This window comes from Staurois parvus, unplaced genomic scaffold (assembly GCF_062004578.1).
Source record: "Staurois parvus isolate SC_StPar_1 unplaced genomic scaffold, SC_StPar_1.0 ptg000018l, whole genome shotgun sequence".
NCBI classification, from domain to species: Eukaryota; Metazoa; Chordata; class Amphibia; order Anura; family Ranidae; genus Staurois; species Staurois parvus.
In genome coordinates this window covers 13,234,917-13,249,605 of record NW_028317814.1, presented here as the reverse complement: position 1 = coordinate 13,249,605, position 14,689 = coordinate 13,234,917, and the positions used below count along the sequence as shown (strand labels likewise).

At 43.0% G+C, this 14,689-nt stretch overlaps 2 protein-coding genes across 2 annotated transcripts; both read left to right on the top strand.

Annotated features, from left to right (window-relative positions):
* The first annotated feature begins 5,562 nt into the window (after positions 1 to 5,562).
* On the top strand, positions 5,563 to 6,441 carry LOC149473094 (E3 ubiquitin/ISG15 ligase TRIM25-like). Its single transcript, XM_089683850.1, has one exon. It carries the CDS (start codon positions 5,563 to 5,565, stop codon positions 6,439 to 6,441), a length of 879 nt encoding a protein of 292 aa, XP_089539976.1.
* Positions 6,442 to 6,511: 70 nt separating this feature from the next.
* LOC149473093 (E3 ubiquitin/ISG15 ligase TRIM25-like) lies at positions 6,512 to 13,669 on the top strand. Its single transcript, XM_089683838.1, has 2 exons — positions 6,512 to 7,090; positions 13,580 to 13,669. Exons 1-2 carry the CDS (start codon positions 6,512 to 6,514, stop codon positions 13,667 to 13,669), a joined length of 669 nt encoding a protein of 222 aa, XP_089539964.1.
* Positions 13,670 to 14,689: the final 1,020 nt, after the last annotated feature.

Genomic DNA, 14,689 nt, shown 5'->3' with positions numbered 1-14,689 from the left:
TGGAAATATGTATTTTTTTTATTGTAGGCTGTAATTTTTAGGAAAAACTCACTGAAATCTGTCCGAACAAGAGTCTAGTAAACATCCCGGGTATGATAAAATTTGAAACACAAAATCATAAATTATAATTTAATAAATAATCATAAAAATAATATAAAAATAATAAAAAATTTAATTCAATAATATAATCAAACCAAAAACACTGAAATGTGAAATAGAGCGCCAAGTTCGCACATTGCTGAGCTCAGTCGCAAAATCGTTTTCAGTGTCTGATGACGAATTTCCCCCACGAATCATTATCACTCAATTCTGCAAGTGGTTCTGATTTACTATCGCTGTTCTCTAGCTGATCTAAACCGCTTTTGACCTAAAGGGACACTTTTTGGACGCCATGGACATTTCTCAGTTTCCAGGCAGAAAGAACAGACAAAATGCAGGTAGGGCACAGGACAAAGCACTAGGGACAATATGTATGTGAAATTGGTTGAGACAGCAATGTTTTACTATGTAAAATGTAAAAAAAAAAAATGACATTTTTTAAAATTTTTAAATTTCCCGCCGCCGGCGGCGCCCGTACGTCCCGACGTCACAGGGACAGGACACAGAAGCCGGATGCCGGCATCGGCCGGAGGAGATGGCCGGGGACGCTGCAGGGGACACATCGTGGGAGCGCAGGGTAAGGTAAGTGAAGAACACATGCCGGAGCAGTGCCGTAGGGTAAGCCCGAGTGTAGCTCGGGGTTACCGCTTTTGGTACTGAAATGTTACCCCGAGCTACACTCGGGAATACCGCCAGGGAGGTTAAATCAAATTTTTTGTAGAGTTAGGCAGGTTTAGAACATCTGACAATGTTTTTATTGCTGTTTGTGCCATCCTGTCCAGGTTAGTCCTCATTTCTTTCACAGGTGTCACACGGACAGGACGTAAGAGAAAATCTCCCCAATGGAGTTACAGATTGAAAAACCTTCGAGAATTATTAACTCTGGCTAAAAGGGTAGCACTTCCACCTGGCAGCACTAGGGTCGTCGGTTTGAATCCCATCCACAGCACCACCTGCCTGGAGTTTGCATGTTCTCCCTGTGATTGCATGGGTTTCACCCCACACTCCAAAGACATGCTGGTAGGTTAATTGGCTCCTGTCTAAATGAACCCTAGTATGTAAAATGCATGAATGTGAGTTAGGAACCTTAGATTTTACGCTCCTTGAGGGTTAGAGACTGATGTGAATTTACAATATATATATGTAAATTGACAGAGCTACATAAGTACCTGTAATAATAATATTTAACGCTTCCCCATTCTATGCAAATTTAGAAAAAGTTTCTGGTTAGGCTTTAAAAGATATCCAAACCTTGAAACCAAAGGTAATGCACTGCAGCTTCAAACGATCCATTATGCTCAATCCGCAGATTCGAACCATCCCGCTGAGATCGTCGGCATGCAACCTATATAGGCTGACACCAGACCCGCTCCACGAAAAGGTATGTTGTAAAGAAAGCCGACGAGCCCCGCAGGATGGATCAGATCTGCGGATTGGGGAGTATAATGGATCGGAGTCCGATCCATTATGCTCAATCCGCAGATCCGATCAATTCTGTGGGCATCGTCGGAGGGGGTGTCACCAAGCGTTATTGCACTGGGTGACACCAACCATAGTCATGCCCCTGATGTAAGGTGTAGTGTTTTTACTCACGTGGATCTGCTTTCTTCTCTCTCTGAGACGGAATGTGCCCAGAGAGAGAAGATTTAATAATTTCCTGTACCTGTGTAAATGTAATCACAGGTACAGGAAGATCTCTGAAAGGGCAGGGATCATTCAGAAGATCCAGGCCGAACATCACTAGCCGAAATCTGTTGATTGATTGGTCAGGCACCAAATCACGGCAGTGGTGGGTCGGCGGGTACGTGCGCGGTCGCCACAGTCGCGCGAATCACGTATATATACGTGATGTCGCACAGAGAGTCCCCCCTGTAGCAGTATTTCAGCTATAGTGCGGACTTAAAGCAGTTAAGATAGTACCCATTACCCTCAATTTCCAACCACTGATTCAGCATCCCCCACCCTTTAGCTGTGTGATGAAGTGCTAAAAAGTCCAGGATAACAAACAGACACTTCACAGGCAGAGCAAGGAAGGGCAAGATAATAGAAATACACAACAGTTCCATGGGAGGAAAGCAATGGAAAAAAACACCCACCTCCAGAATGCCCTTAAGACAGATGCACTGTATACAGGACACTGGCACACGGCTATTTTTATACAAACTCAGAATAAAATGGAATATTTATTGAACAGTAACAAGGATGAAATAAAATAAACACAACTCATATAGTGTTATAGTGGTGCTAAATAAATAATAAATAAAAAAAATGTGAAGTGAATACCACAAAATAAATGTGACCAAAAATGAATAAAACATCCATGATTAACGTGATAAAAAATCAATTTAAATTAAAGGTGATGAAAAGTCCATGAAAAAACATAATAAAGTGATCCAAAGTCCATAAACTCAATTCTTCTCCTTCACTGCGTGCAATAGACTGATAACCAAGTGCTTCACAGAAATCCCCCACATGGATGTGCACTCACCGCAGATAATTGCCTTCCAGTGTTGTGGTTGGCAAACAAGCTTCCTGGGATAATCTTCCTGTGATGGAGGTGTAGGTGAGACAGAACACACGCAGAGAGTGGTCGGCGCACAAGGTTTTTATTGAGGGATTTGGGGCACTTGATCGGTGCAGCAAGGGTTAAGTCCGGGGCACACAGCAGAGGGACAGTTCAGGCAGGTAATGGGTAAAGTTCAGGCTACAACATGGCAGTTCAGACAGACAATGGGTAAGTCCGGGCACACAGCAGAAGGGCAGGCTGGCAGACAATGAACATTCCGGGCACACAGCAAAGGGGCAGTTCAGGCAAAGATAATCCGGGCACACAGCAGAAGGCAGCTCTGGAAAAATCAGGACATGATTTCTAAACTACCATCACTCCCTCATTTTCAAGTCCACCTACACAAATCTTATATCAAAACATTCAGCTATCCCTGCTGCCACTAAAAATGTCCACGGCTAAGCCATATTCCTAATAGTTTTCACAATATGACCATTTGTTTGCAACTCATGCCGCCCATTGACATTCATTGAAACTCCACTCTAGCCACCTCAAATTTGAAGGGCAATTTCTAAACTAGGCATACTATGCATCAAAATGTAGGTCTGGGTCTTGTGATTCTCACAATATAAAGCTCTTCACTGTAGGATTTATAATTTTTAAAACTACGACCATTTGAAGATGCCAGTGAAGTGAGCAATTTGGAGCAGTTTGTTTTTAACCGCTCTTCTCTGCCCTATTTGAAATCTAATTTTGAATTTGTGACAGTTTGGCCGGCTTCTGGTTAAAGGTTTGGAAATAAGTTTTCTACAGTAGAGAGTATTTGAGGTGTTTCAACTAGCTACATTTATGAAAAGAAATTAGAGCTGTGTGAATATCATCATGCCATCTAAAGGAAAGAGATCTAAAGCTGCAAAGATACGCTGGATTAAACTGGACCTTTCAGACCCACGCTTTCGGGATCCGGAGCCCCACAGCAGCATAGTGTAAATGGAGGCCCACTCCATAAAGTAACTCTGTCCAGTCCAACCTTTTCACAGTTACTCCAACCACTCCAACCACACAACAGTTACTCAAGACACTCCACCCAGTTACTCTGCCCACTCCAGTTGTAGACTACTGGTGGAGGCAAGAACACTTCACACAATTTCCCCAGAAATTGTAGATTTTCCAGTTCTTATTCTTATTATAGCCAAATTTACCACCCTAACTCCTCCCACAGTTTTTGCACTACATAGACAGTAATATACATGCGGATTGTTCCCGATTGGTGTGCTATTACTTTGTGGAACGTTTCGCCGAATGGTTCACGAAATATCAGCGTTTTTGTGGTGAAATTGGTCCCATAGGAATGAATGGCGGAATGTTCAAAACTAGAGTGGGAGCTGAAAAATCAGGACATGATTTCTAAACTGCCATCACTCCCTCATTTTCAAGCCCACCTACACAAATCTTATATCAAAACGTTCAGCTATCCCTTCTGCCACTAAAAATGTCCACGGCAATTTCTAAACTACGACTGTGCCTTAATTTTTAATATTTCAGAGACATACTATGTATCAAAATGTAGGTCTGGGTCTTGTGATTCTCACAATATAAAGCTCTTTGCTGTAGGATTTATAGTTTTTACTCTGCCCAGTCCAACCTTTTCACAGTTACTCTAGCCATTCCAACCACACAACAGTTACTCAAGCCACTCCACCCAGTTACTCCGCCCACTGCAGTTGTAGACTGGTGGAGGAAGAACACTTCACACAATTTCCCCAGAAATTGTAGCTTTTCTAGTTATTATTATTATTATACAGTTTTTATATAGCGCCAAAGGGTATGCTCAGCGCTGTACAGTAGCAAGGGGGACAGAACATGAGACAAGACAGTAACAATACAATACACAAGGGGTTTGAGGGCCCTGCTCTTTCGAGCTTACAATCTAGAAGGGAGGGGAAGGTGGTACAGGAGGAGATGGCTGTGAGGGATGGAGTGGTGGGAGGAGTGGAGGAGGTTAGTTGTTAGGTGAGGTCGGGTGTTAGGTGAGGTTGGGGTAGGCTTCCCTGAAGAGGAGGGTTTTCAGGGTGCGCCTGAAGGTGAGGAGGGTAGGTGACAGTCTGATGGATTGGGGTAGGGAGTTCCAGAGGATGGGGGAAGTCCTGGAGAAGTCCTGCAATTGGGCGTGGGAGGAAGAGACCAGGGAGCTAGAGAGTAGGAGGTCCTGTGAGGAGCGGAGGGCACCGGTAGGGTAGTATTTGGGTATCCAGTCAGTTATGTAGTTCGGGGCGGCATTGTGAATGGCTTTGTAGGTCAGAGTTAACAGTTTGAATTTGATGCGTTGGGCAATCGGGAGCCAATGAAGGGATTGGCAGAGGGGGGAGGCAGATGTGGAGCAGTTGGTGAGGTGGATGAGTCTAGCCGCTGAGTTTAGGATCGACTGGAGTGGGGATAGCATTCGTTTGGGTAGGCCAGTGAGAAGGGAATTGCAATAGTCCAGGCGTGAGATGATAGCTTTTCTAGTTATCTGTTATTATCTCTTCTGTTGTGACACGTGATGCATAAAATCTACTTTGAATAGGCAACGCCTGTGTTTTGTCTCTCATTTTACTCTGCATTGGACATACTTCAATTTGTATTGGGATTCAAGTTTTATGGATTGTATATTTGCGCTTTCATATGTATTTTATCTTGATTAACCATTGAATAAAGTATTGACTGTGTACAGGAATAGCACTGTTCTTTAGACACATTCTGACTACAATTATGCTGTGATTTACAGATAGACAGACAAAATAGCATTTTCAGAAATGGTATGCAAAGGCTGCTCCCATATTTCTCCCATGACACGTCTATTTTCAATTGGCAGTGTTGACTGCATGTGTTAATGTTCAAGCTGAACATTCTGTGAATGTCTCCCGCCCTTCTAGGAGTAACATTTTCACTTTCATTTCTGCTTCGCTCGTTTCAGCATGGCGTCTGTCAATCTACAAGAAGAGCTGGACTGCTCCATCTGTCTGGACATCTATAAAGATCCTGTGTCACTAAGATGTGGACATAACTTCTGCCAAGACTGTGTGGTGTCTGCACTGAAAGCACAGAAGTCCAGACTGTATACCTGTCCCGAATGTAAAGCTGAGTATGCCGAGTGGCCTCAACTAGAGAAAAACAGGAAGCTACGGAACATAGTGGAAGGTTTCCTATCTATCCAGAGAGACCAGGAGAATATATTATATACGTATTGTGTTAAATCTTCTACACCCGCTGTTAAGACCTGCCTCCATTGTGAGATCTCTCTGTGTGCAGAGCACCTGGAAGCCCACAACAATAACTTGGATCATGTTTTAACAGAACCCACCTCCTCCTTCGGTAATAAAAAGTGCTCCATCCACAAGAAACCTTTGGAGTTCTACTGCTGTGAAGATACTACTTGTCTGTGTACCTCCTGTTGTTTGGTTGGAAAGCACAAGGGACATGATGTGATTCTTGTAGAAGAGGCTGCCGAGCAGGTGAAGGGGAGACTGAAAAATGCTTTGGTTAAACTTACTCCACTGGAAGACAAACTTGAAAAACAAGTTCGAAGTCTGCAGGAGCACAAGAAAAAAGTGCAGGGGAAAGCACATTCTGAAAAACAACAGGCTACCAACCTGTACAAAGATATCAGAAGACAGGCAGAGGTCCAAGAGAAACAAGTCCTAAGCGACATCTCCAAGGTGGAAGAACATGTTTTAAACAAAGTCTCTGATGTGATCAAGGAGGTGGGATCACAAAAGACCAAGCTGTCCAAGAAGATACGTGAAATGAAGAAGCTGAGTGACATGACTGATTCAACAGCAAGCAAATGTAGATGAAGCTTCTGAGGGCCAAGATGTAAAAGTCAATAAAGATCTGGACATCCCTGGTCTGGATGAGGTTTTGGTTATGTTGACTTTGCATAAATCCATTACTGATTTTGTGAACAAGGCAAACTTGAAAGTTTCTTCCCACATAAAAGAGGCTTCTGACATGTTATTGGATGTCAACACTGCGCATATGAATGTGGCTTTATCCCATGACCTGAAGGTAGCATCATTTTACACAACACCTCAGGTCAGGTCAGAATTACCGGGGAGATTTACATTCTGGAGTCAAGTGTTGAGCACCAAGAGCTTCTTCTCAGGACAACATTTCTGGGAGATAGAAACCAGTCACTTTGGACTGTGCGAATTTGGGGTGTGCTACCCTAGCATGGAAAGGCATAAAGAAAGGTCTGGTATTGGAGAAAACAACAAGTCCTGGAGCTTACGACTTGCTCCGAATAAATATTTAGCTATGCATAATTCAGAAACACAGGACGTTCCTCGCATGTCTCCCTGCTTGAGATATGTCGTGTACCTGGATTACAAGTCTGGACATTTGTCCTTCTATCAGCTGTGCGATACCATCCTACATCTGCATACCTTCAAGGCAACCTTCACCGAGCCCCTGCATGCTGCATTCTATGTGGATGATGGCGCTTGGGTAAAGATAAAAAGTTAAAAGGGGTACTCTGCTTTCTGACTGGTGCAAAACAGGTTCCAAAGTTTGAATTTGTGTATTTAAAACATGAACTAGGTTTTTTATTGTATATTCACATTGGAAATGACATGATCTCGTAAGTATGCATATCTCATACTGAGAGTTCGCTGTGGAAGCTCTCAATGACTGTAGTAGTAACTGCTATTACAGTGATCGTCACTGTCTTCTGGGTCTTGTGGCAAGCAGCTGCCCCACTTCACACTGATCACAGGGGTTCGCTCACTTGGCACTGCTCATCACCCATTCACAAAAGTAATTGTATTTTTTCAATGAATACAAGACTGAATTAACTGAAGAGGAGGGATGGTGATATCACAATCTCCACCTCGTCCATTCAGAGAACATTGTGTATTCATTAAAAATGAAGAGGACAGTGGTGATCAGTGTAGTACAGTAGCAATGATTGGCAGCTTCGACATTAGCTCTTCAGGTATGATGTGCATACTTACATCGGTCTGAGCTGGACCAATCAAAATATGCAGTGAAGATCATACCTGAAGTTCAGCATCAATGATCTAAAGTGGTTGTAAACCCTTACATATACAGTCAGGTCCATAAATATTGGGACATCGACACAATTCTAACATTTTTGTCTCTATGCACCATCACAATGGATTTGAAATGAAACAAATAAGATGTGCTTTAACTGCAGACTGTCAGCTTTAATTTGAGGGTATTTACATCCAAATCAGGTGAACGGTGTAGGAATTACAACAGTTTGCAGATGTGCCTCCCACTTGTTAAGGGACCAAAAGTAATGGGACAGAATAATAATCATAAATCAAACTTTCACTTTTTAGGACTTGGTTGAAAATCCTTTGCAGTCAATTACAGCCTGAAGTCTGGAAGGCATAGACATCACCAGACGCTGGGTTTCATCCCTGGGGATGCTCTGCCAGGCCTCTACTGCAACTGTCTTCAGTTCCTGCTTGTTCTTGGGGCATTTTCCCTTCAGTTTTGTCTTCAGCAAGTGAAATGCATGCTCAATCGGATTCAGGTCAGGTGATTGACTTGGCCATTGCATAACATCCCACTTCTTTCCCTTTAAAAAACTCTTTGGTTGCTTTTGCAGTATGCTTTGGGTCATTGTCCATCTGCACTGTGAAGCGGCGTCCAATGAGTTCTGAAGCATTTGGCTGAATATGAGCAGATAATATTGCCCGAAATACTTCAGAATTCATCCTGCTGCTTTTGTCAGCAGTCACATCATCAATAAATACAAGAGAACCAGTTCCATTGGCAGCCATACATGCCCACGCCATGACACTACCACCACCATGCTTCACTGATGAGGTGGTATGCTTAGGATCATGAGCAGTTCCTTTCCTTCTCCATACTCTTCTCTTCCCATCACTCTGGTACAAGTTGATCTCGGTCTCATCTGTCCATAGGATGTTGTTCCAGAACTGTGAAGGATTTTTTAGATGTCGTTTGGCAAACTCTAATCTGGCCTTCCTGTTTTTGAGGCTCACCAATGATTTACATCTTGTGGTGAACCCTCTGTATTCACTCTGGTGAAGTCTTCTCTTGATTGTTGACTTTGACACACATACACCTACCTCCTGGAGAGTGTTCTTGATCTGGCCAACTGTTGTGAAGGGTGTTTTCTTCAACAAGGAAAGAATTCTTCGGTCATCCACCACAGTTGTTTTCCGTGGTCTTCCGGGTCTTTTTAGTGTTGCTGAGCTCACTGGTGCGTTCCTTCTTTTTAAGAATGTTCCAGACGGTTGTTTTGGCCACGCCTAATGTTTTTGCTATCTCTCTGATAGGTTTGTTTTGTTTTTTCAGCCTAATGATGGCTTGCATCACTGATAGTGACAGCTCTTTGGATCTCATCTTGAGAGTTGACAGCAACAGATTCCAAATGCAAATAGCACACTTGAAATGAACTCTGAACCTTTTATCTGCTCATTGTAATTGGGATAATGAGGGAATAACACACCTGGCCATGGAACAGCTGAGAAGCCAATTGTCCCATTACTTTTGGTCCCTTAACAAGTGGGAGGCACATATGCAAACTGTTGTAATTCCTACACCGTTCACCTGATTTGGATGTAAATACCCTCAAATTAAAGCCGGCAGTCTGCAGTTAAAGAACATCTTGTTTGTTTCATTTCAAATCCATTGTGGTGGTGTATAGAGCCAAAAATTTTAGAATTGTGTCGATGTCCCAATATTTATGGACCTGACTGTACCTAGTGAAGTGACTGACCTTATATGATAGACAGGGGTGAAACAAATCCAAATAAGTTCCAAGGAATTGTTGCTGTATTGTCTCCCTTTATATTGTAAAGGGCTGAGCAAACTGTTGGTGCTATATAAAACCTGTATAATAATAATAAGTTGTACCTGTTTATTTGCAGCCATTTGTTCTGTACATCCTTGTAAAACTCAGAGATGAAAAGGATTATTCAAAGATTCACAGAGCAGGGGTGGGGAGCTGCAGTTGCACACTGTATAAGAGCTCTGAGAGCTGATTGGAGGAAAGGGACTCCCCCCCCCCTTCACACAGCATACAGGAACAGAACTGAGGCTGTCAATCACAGGCTGTCTGCTGGAGCTCTCTCCCCTGTCACCTTTTTAGCTCTTGGTGTCAGGAAAACATGTCAGAAGTGACTCATGCTGATAACAGAGGAACAAGACAGCAGAAAAACGACACATAGAGCTTTGGAGAGAGGCAAGTAAACATTATAGAAATATGTTCTTTGTTCAGATTTCATGTATGAGGTTTACAACCACTTTAAAGCTGACCTCTGGGGAAAATTTTAAACTACCCTTGTAGGTGGGGCTTTCCCTGCACTGCAGGGGTTAAATGCTCTTTAATCCTAGGGTACCATTAAAAGCAGCTTCACTTAACATATCCTATGCTATGGTTGTGGGGGGCCCTCGGCATCCTCACTTATAATGCAGACCACTGGCCCTGCATTGTATGTGTATGTGATGATGTAAGAGTGCCTGCAACTCATGGAGTGCTGAAGAGAAGTGGCTTTCGGCGATCGGCTACATGGAAAGGGAGAAGCCTGGAGGTGGAAGGAATAAGGTAAGTAAAACTGCATTTAAAGGTACCCTAAGGCCTGGCTCACACCTATGCGTTTTTAGTGATTTTTTTATTGCAAAAACTCACTACAGTCCATTTAACATAGTTTCCTATGGGACAAGTTCACATTTATGCATTTTCAGCCGTTGTATTTTTGGAAAGGATCAGGGACTTGTTTTTTTTCTGCAGCAAATTGCAACATGCATAGGTGTGAACCACGCCTTAGACAAAAATGAGCATTTAGCCCCTGCGGTCCAGGTTGAGCAAAGGTCATTTTAAATTTTCCCAGCTTTATCTAGTGGCATCACCCCTACTGCAGATGTGTGTTTACACGAAACGCGTCTAGGAGGAGCCCCTGCACGCTTTGACGCTAAGCCGCCGGATCAGGAGGTCCGGCGGCCCACATTAGATGTATGCTGGTCAGTGTTTTTGGGTGCTTTTACTGCTCATAGCAGTTTCATACTATATACAGTCATTCATGTATGTATTTCTGCTCAGATTTTAATGTAATAAATTTATAGTTTTAAATACTACACTATGAGCACCTTTATTCTCCATATCTGGCACTGAGCCTCCATGTCTCAGCCCCAGTGATTTAGGTATTGCTGCAGACTTGATGAAGTAAATACTTGGAGATCAGATCGGTATCCTTTCTTTCACCACTGAGGGTCCATCAGAGGATTTCATTTCCGGGCTGTCTTTATTCAAGATCCTAGGATGCATGTGATACAGATATGCGTTTATTACTGGGTTTCTGGTGAGTAGGCAATCTATTCATATTGTCACAACGGGAGACCGGATTGCACCTACAACGTCTGATATTTCACTGTGGACTGAGGAATCCATATATTTATATTACAGTGGACTTATTTTAATATTAGTATTATTTGACTATATTGATATTATTTTACTGTATTTTTTCTTTGCCATTTAATTTGATGTAGCGCTGCACTCCTTGTACTTTTGAGTTTATTAGAAAGGTTTTGTGGTTCCTTTTAGTGCATTGGTCGCTTGTCGGATTGCGCTCACTAACTTATATATTTAGAGATTTCCCTATGCAGCAAGTGACCAGGGGCGGACTGACAACTCATGGGGCCCCCAGGCAATAGGGGATCATGGGGCCCCTGTGTCCTTGCCCAAACTCAAAAAAGCCTATGAAAAAGGTACCAGGGGCATCTCATGGGGCCCCTTACTGACCCTGGGCCCTCGGGCAGTGCCCAAGTTTCCAAATGGTCAGTCCACCCCTGCACGTGACTTTTCTATATGTGGACTTTTTTCTTTAGGATGATTTATCCAGATATAGGGCTGGATTCTGCACTTACCCCTGGTTCACATATCCGCGTTCCTGCGGTCTGCGTTTTACGCGGACACAAGAGCCCATTCATTTGAATGGACTCCCGCGCCCCAGGACACGCAGTGAAGAAGTCCCTGCACTTCTTCTGAAAACGCAGCCCGCATGGGAACCTCGGTTCCCAGTACATTTGCGATTTCCAGTGCCGGCGGAGTGCCATCAGAACTAATGGGACCTGCCCGTGGGTCCGCATTTCTCTGTGCGGGTGGTGCGGCTGCACAGATTTTTTAGTGCGGATCTGAAGCAGCACCACCCGCACATATGTGAACCTAGCCTTAGCGTATCAGTGTCTGGATTTGTGGAAGATGATAGGCACATTAAAAGAGCCATTACTGAGAAAGCACATTGACTGGCATTGCCTTTTGAAAATGCTAATTATCTGGCTGTTATGCTGAGTTTTAGCCCTCATGGGCTGGGACGTATTTTGGCTGGAAAAAGACCCCAAAACTAGTGGGTTTCTAGGGGAGTTTTTTAGCTGTAAAAATGCTCTAACGATGAAAAACGCGGAAAACGACGCAAACTGGCATTTTTGGACTTTTTTGACCAAAAAGAAAAATTTTTTTGGTAAAAAAAACACAAAGTTTTTTAGCTGTAAAAATGCTCTGATGAAAAATGCGGTAAAAAGCAGCAAACCGGTATTTTTGGACTTTTTTGACCCAAAAGATTTTTTTCTGTTAAAAAAAACAAAGTTTTTTAGCTGTAAAAATGATCTAATGAAAAATATGGTAAAACGCCGCAAACCGGCATTTTTTGACAAAAAAAAATATTTTTTTTGGTAAAAAGAAACACAAAGTTTTTTTAGCTGTAAAAATGAGCCAATGAAAAACGCAGTAAAACACCGCAAACTGGCTTTTTTGACTTTTTTGACCAAAAAATATATTTTTTTTAGTAAAAAAAAACACAGTTTTTTTAGCTGTAAAAATGCTCTGATGAAAAACGCGGTAAAACGCTGCAAACCGGCCTTTTTGGACTGTTTTGATCAAAAAAAAAATTTTTTTTTGTAAAAAAAAAAGTGTTTTATAGCTGTAAAAATGATCTGATGAAAAACGCGGTAAAACTGCCATTATGTGACCAAAAAAAATATTATTTTTGGTAAAAAAAAACAAGTTTTTTTAGCTCCTCCTCAGCCTTTCCACCCACTGCTATCTCCTGCTGTGTAAGCAGATGGCTGTGTCTGCAGGTTTATCCTCTCACCCAGAGATTTAGTGCAGCACAGCTTAGGAGCGGGATAAACCCTGACTCCTGTTCTCCTCTCTCCCTCCTGGCAGTGCAGATTTGAATCCAATCAGAAGGCAGAAAAGAAGGAGCCAATGGGAGCATCAGTAATGACTCATTGTGCGGGCACCATGGATGATGGGAATTGTAGTTCTTAAAGGGATGTTTCACCACCCTTGTCAAATGAGGGCTAACAAGTTCTTGACTTCAGCTCCCATAGATCCCTGATAGTGGAAGATTTGGAGCTTCACCATTTTTCTGGGCAAATCTGCTGAGAGGGGGTCAGTTTTAGAGAGGAGAGCAAAGGATATAGGCCTACTGTAGGGGTCTGTATTACACATCCACGGGACCAAAACCATGTAGAGGAGCTAACGGACATTCTTCTGTGCCTGTCCATCTGCACCAGAGAGAGAGAGGATGGATCTGTTTTGAGCCTGAGTTGCCCCAGAGACTGAACTTCAGAGAGAGAATTGCTGTGCCTCCAGAATCTGCAATGACCACAGGAATCTGCAATTGTAAATGAACTAATTTCCTGCCAGGGGCTGAACTACACCTCTTAAGCTCTTGCCATACACATTGCACGCTGCAGAGAGCGTTCTTACCCAGATGTTCATGTACATCCACAACACTCTTAAAGGGGCAGTTGATGTGCACCATCTAAATAAGGGCCCCACCAAAAGCCGACCAACGTTAACTAACCAGATAATCTTAGCTGCCTTAAAGGGGTACCCCATACCTTGGGAAAGCATACTCATACCGGCTGCGACGTTTATATGCAAAATGTTGTATCCATTAGCATTTAAGCTGACTTTGTGTGTTAACTTCTCAGTTAAAAAAGAAACTAAACAGATTTGTCTCCAGGGTGTGGAACCTGAAGGTGGATGCAGTGGATGCCCTGGTGGCACTGTGGGATCAGTAGCCCTGATATATGCCTTTCTTCTGAAACATTTACCTTTTGAGGTAAACACATGCATTCCAGTCATTTTCAAAGCTCCAGATTGGCCTTGGAGAGCGTGATTTGCTAGCCGACACTCCATGACCTCTGCCAAATCTGTCAGATCTGTTATCTCAAGGACTGATCTTTCATCCTGATTTTTGAAGTATACACCATAGGATTGTAAAAGACGTGGGACACCTTTGGGTGCCTCAAGGGGCGCAGTAATGAGGCTTGCTACATTTGCCACAATGAACAGTGGGTGTGGGCAAATTGCATTAACAATGGGAGGGGCTTAAAGGGGTATGGTTAAATAAAACTGAACAGTTTCAGTAGAGCAGTGGACAGTGTCAGTAGGGCAGAGGTTGGTGTCTCTAGGGCAGTGGATGTTGTCAGGTTTTTTTTTTGTTACTGATTTTTTTTAAATATAATTTGTTTTCTACAATATTATTTTTTATAATTGTTAGGAGCCCTTGGGGGGCTTTGGTGAAATATAAGGGGTCTAAACAGACCTCTGATGTCTCACTTTTGACACAGAGAAAGGGACTAAGGACAGAGATTCCCTGGTCCCCATCTCTAAATGACTAGGAAGCACTCAGGACTAAGCAGCTTCCTGTTCCAGCTTCCATGTGAGTGGAACTAAATAGAGGATAAGAAAAGATAAAATGTCTGATCTCTGATGCCTTCACTTTATCCAATATCACTCACATTGTAAGAGAGAGAGAGAGACAGTGACCAAAGCATCTCATCTATTTGACAAGTAAAGCAGCACGTATCTGGGGTCTGTGGTGTCTGTGGCTACAGTGATACCCGACATGCGGTGATAGGGTCTCCTCCCCTGCACCTCCTCTTCACGGTCAGCTAACCGCCCCCCCGAGAAATGACGTCCTAGGCAAACGCCTTGTTTGCCTCATGGCAGATACGCCCCTGAGTATACTGTCTTCAAAAATTGCTTCTGCTCTGGTTGCTAGTTGCTAGAACGGAATATTGCCTTATAAACCACAA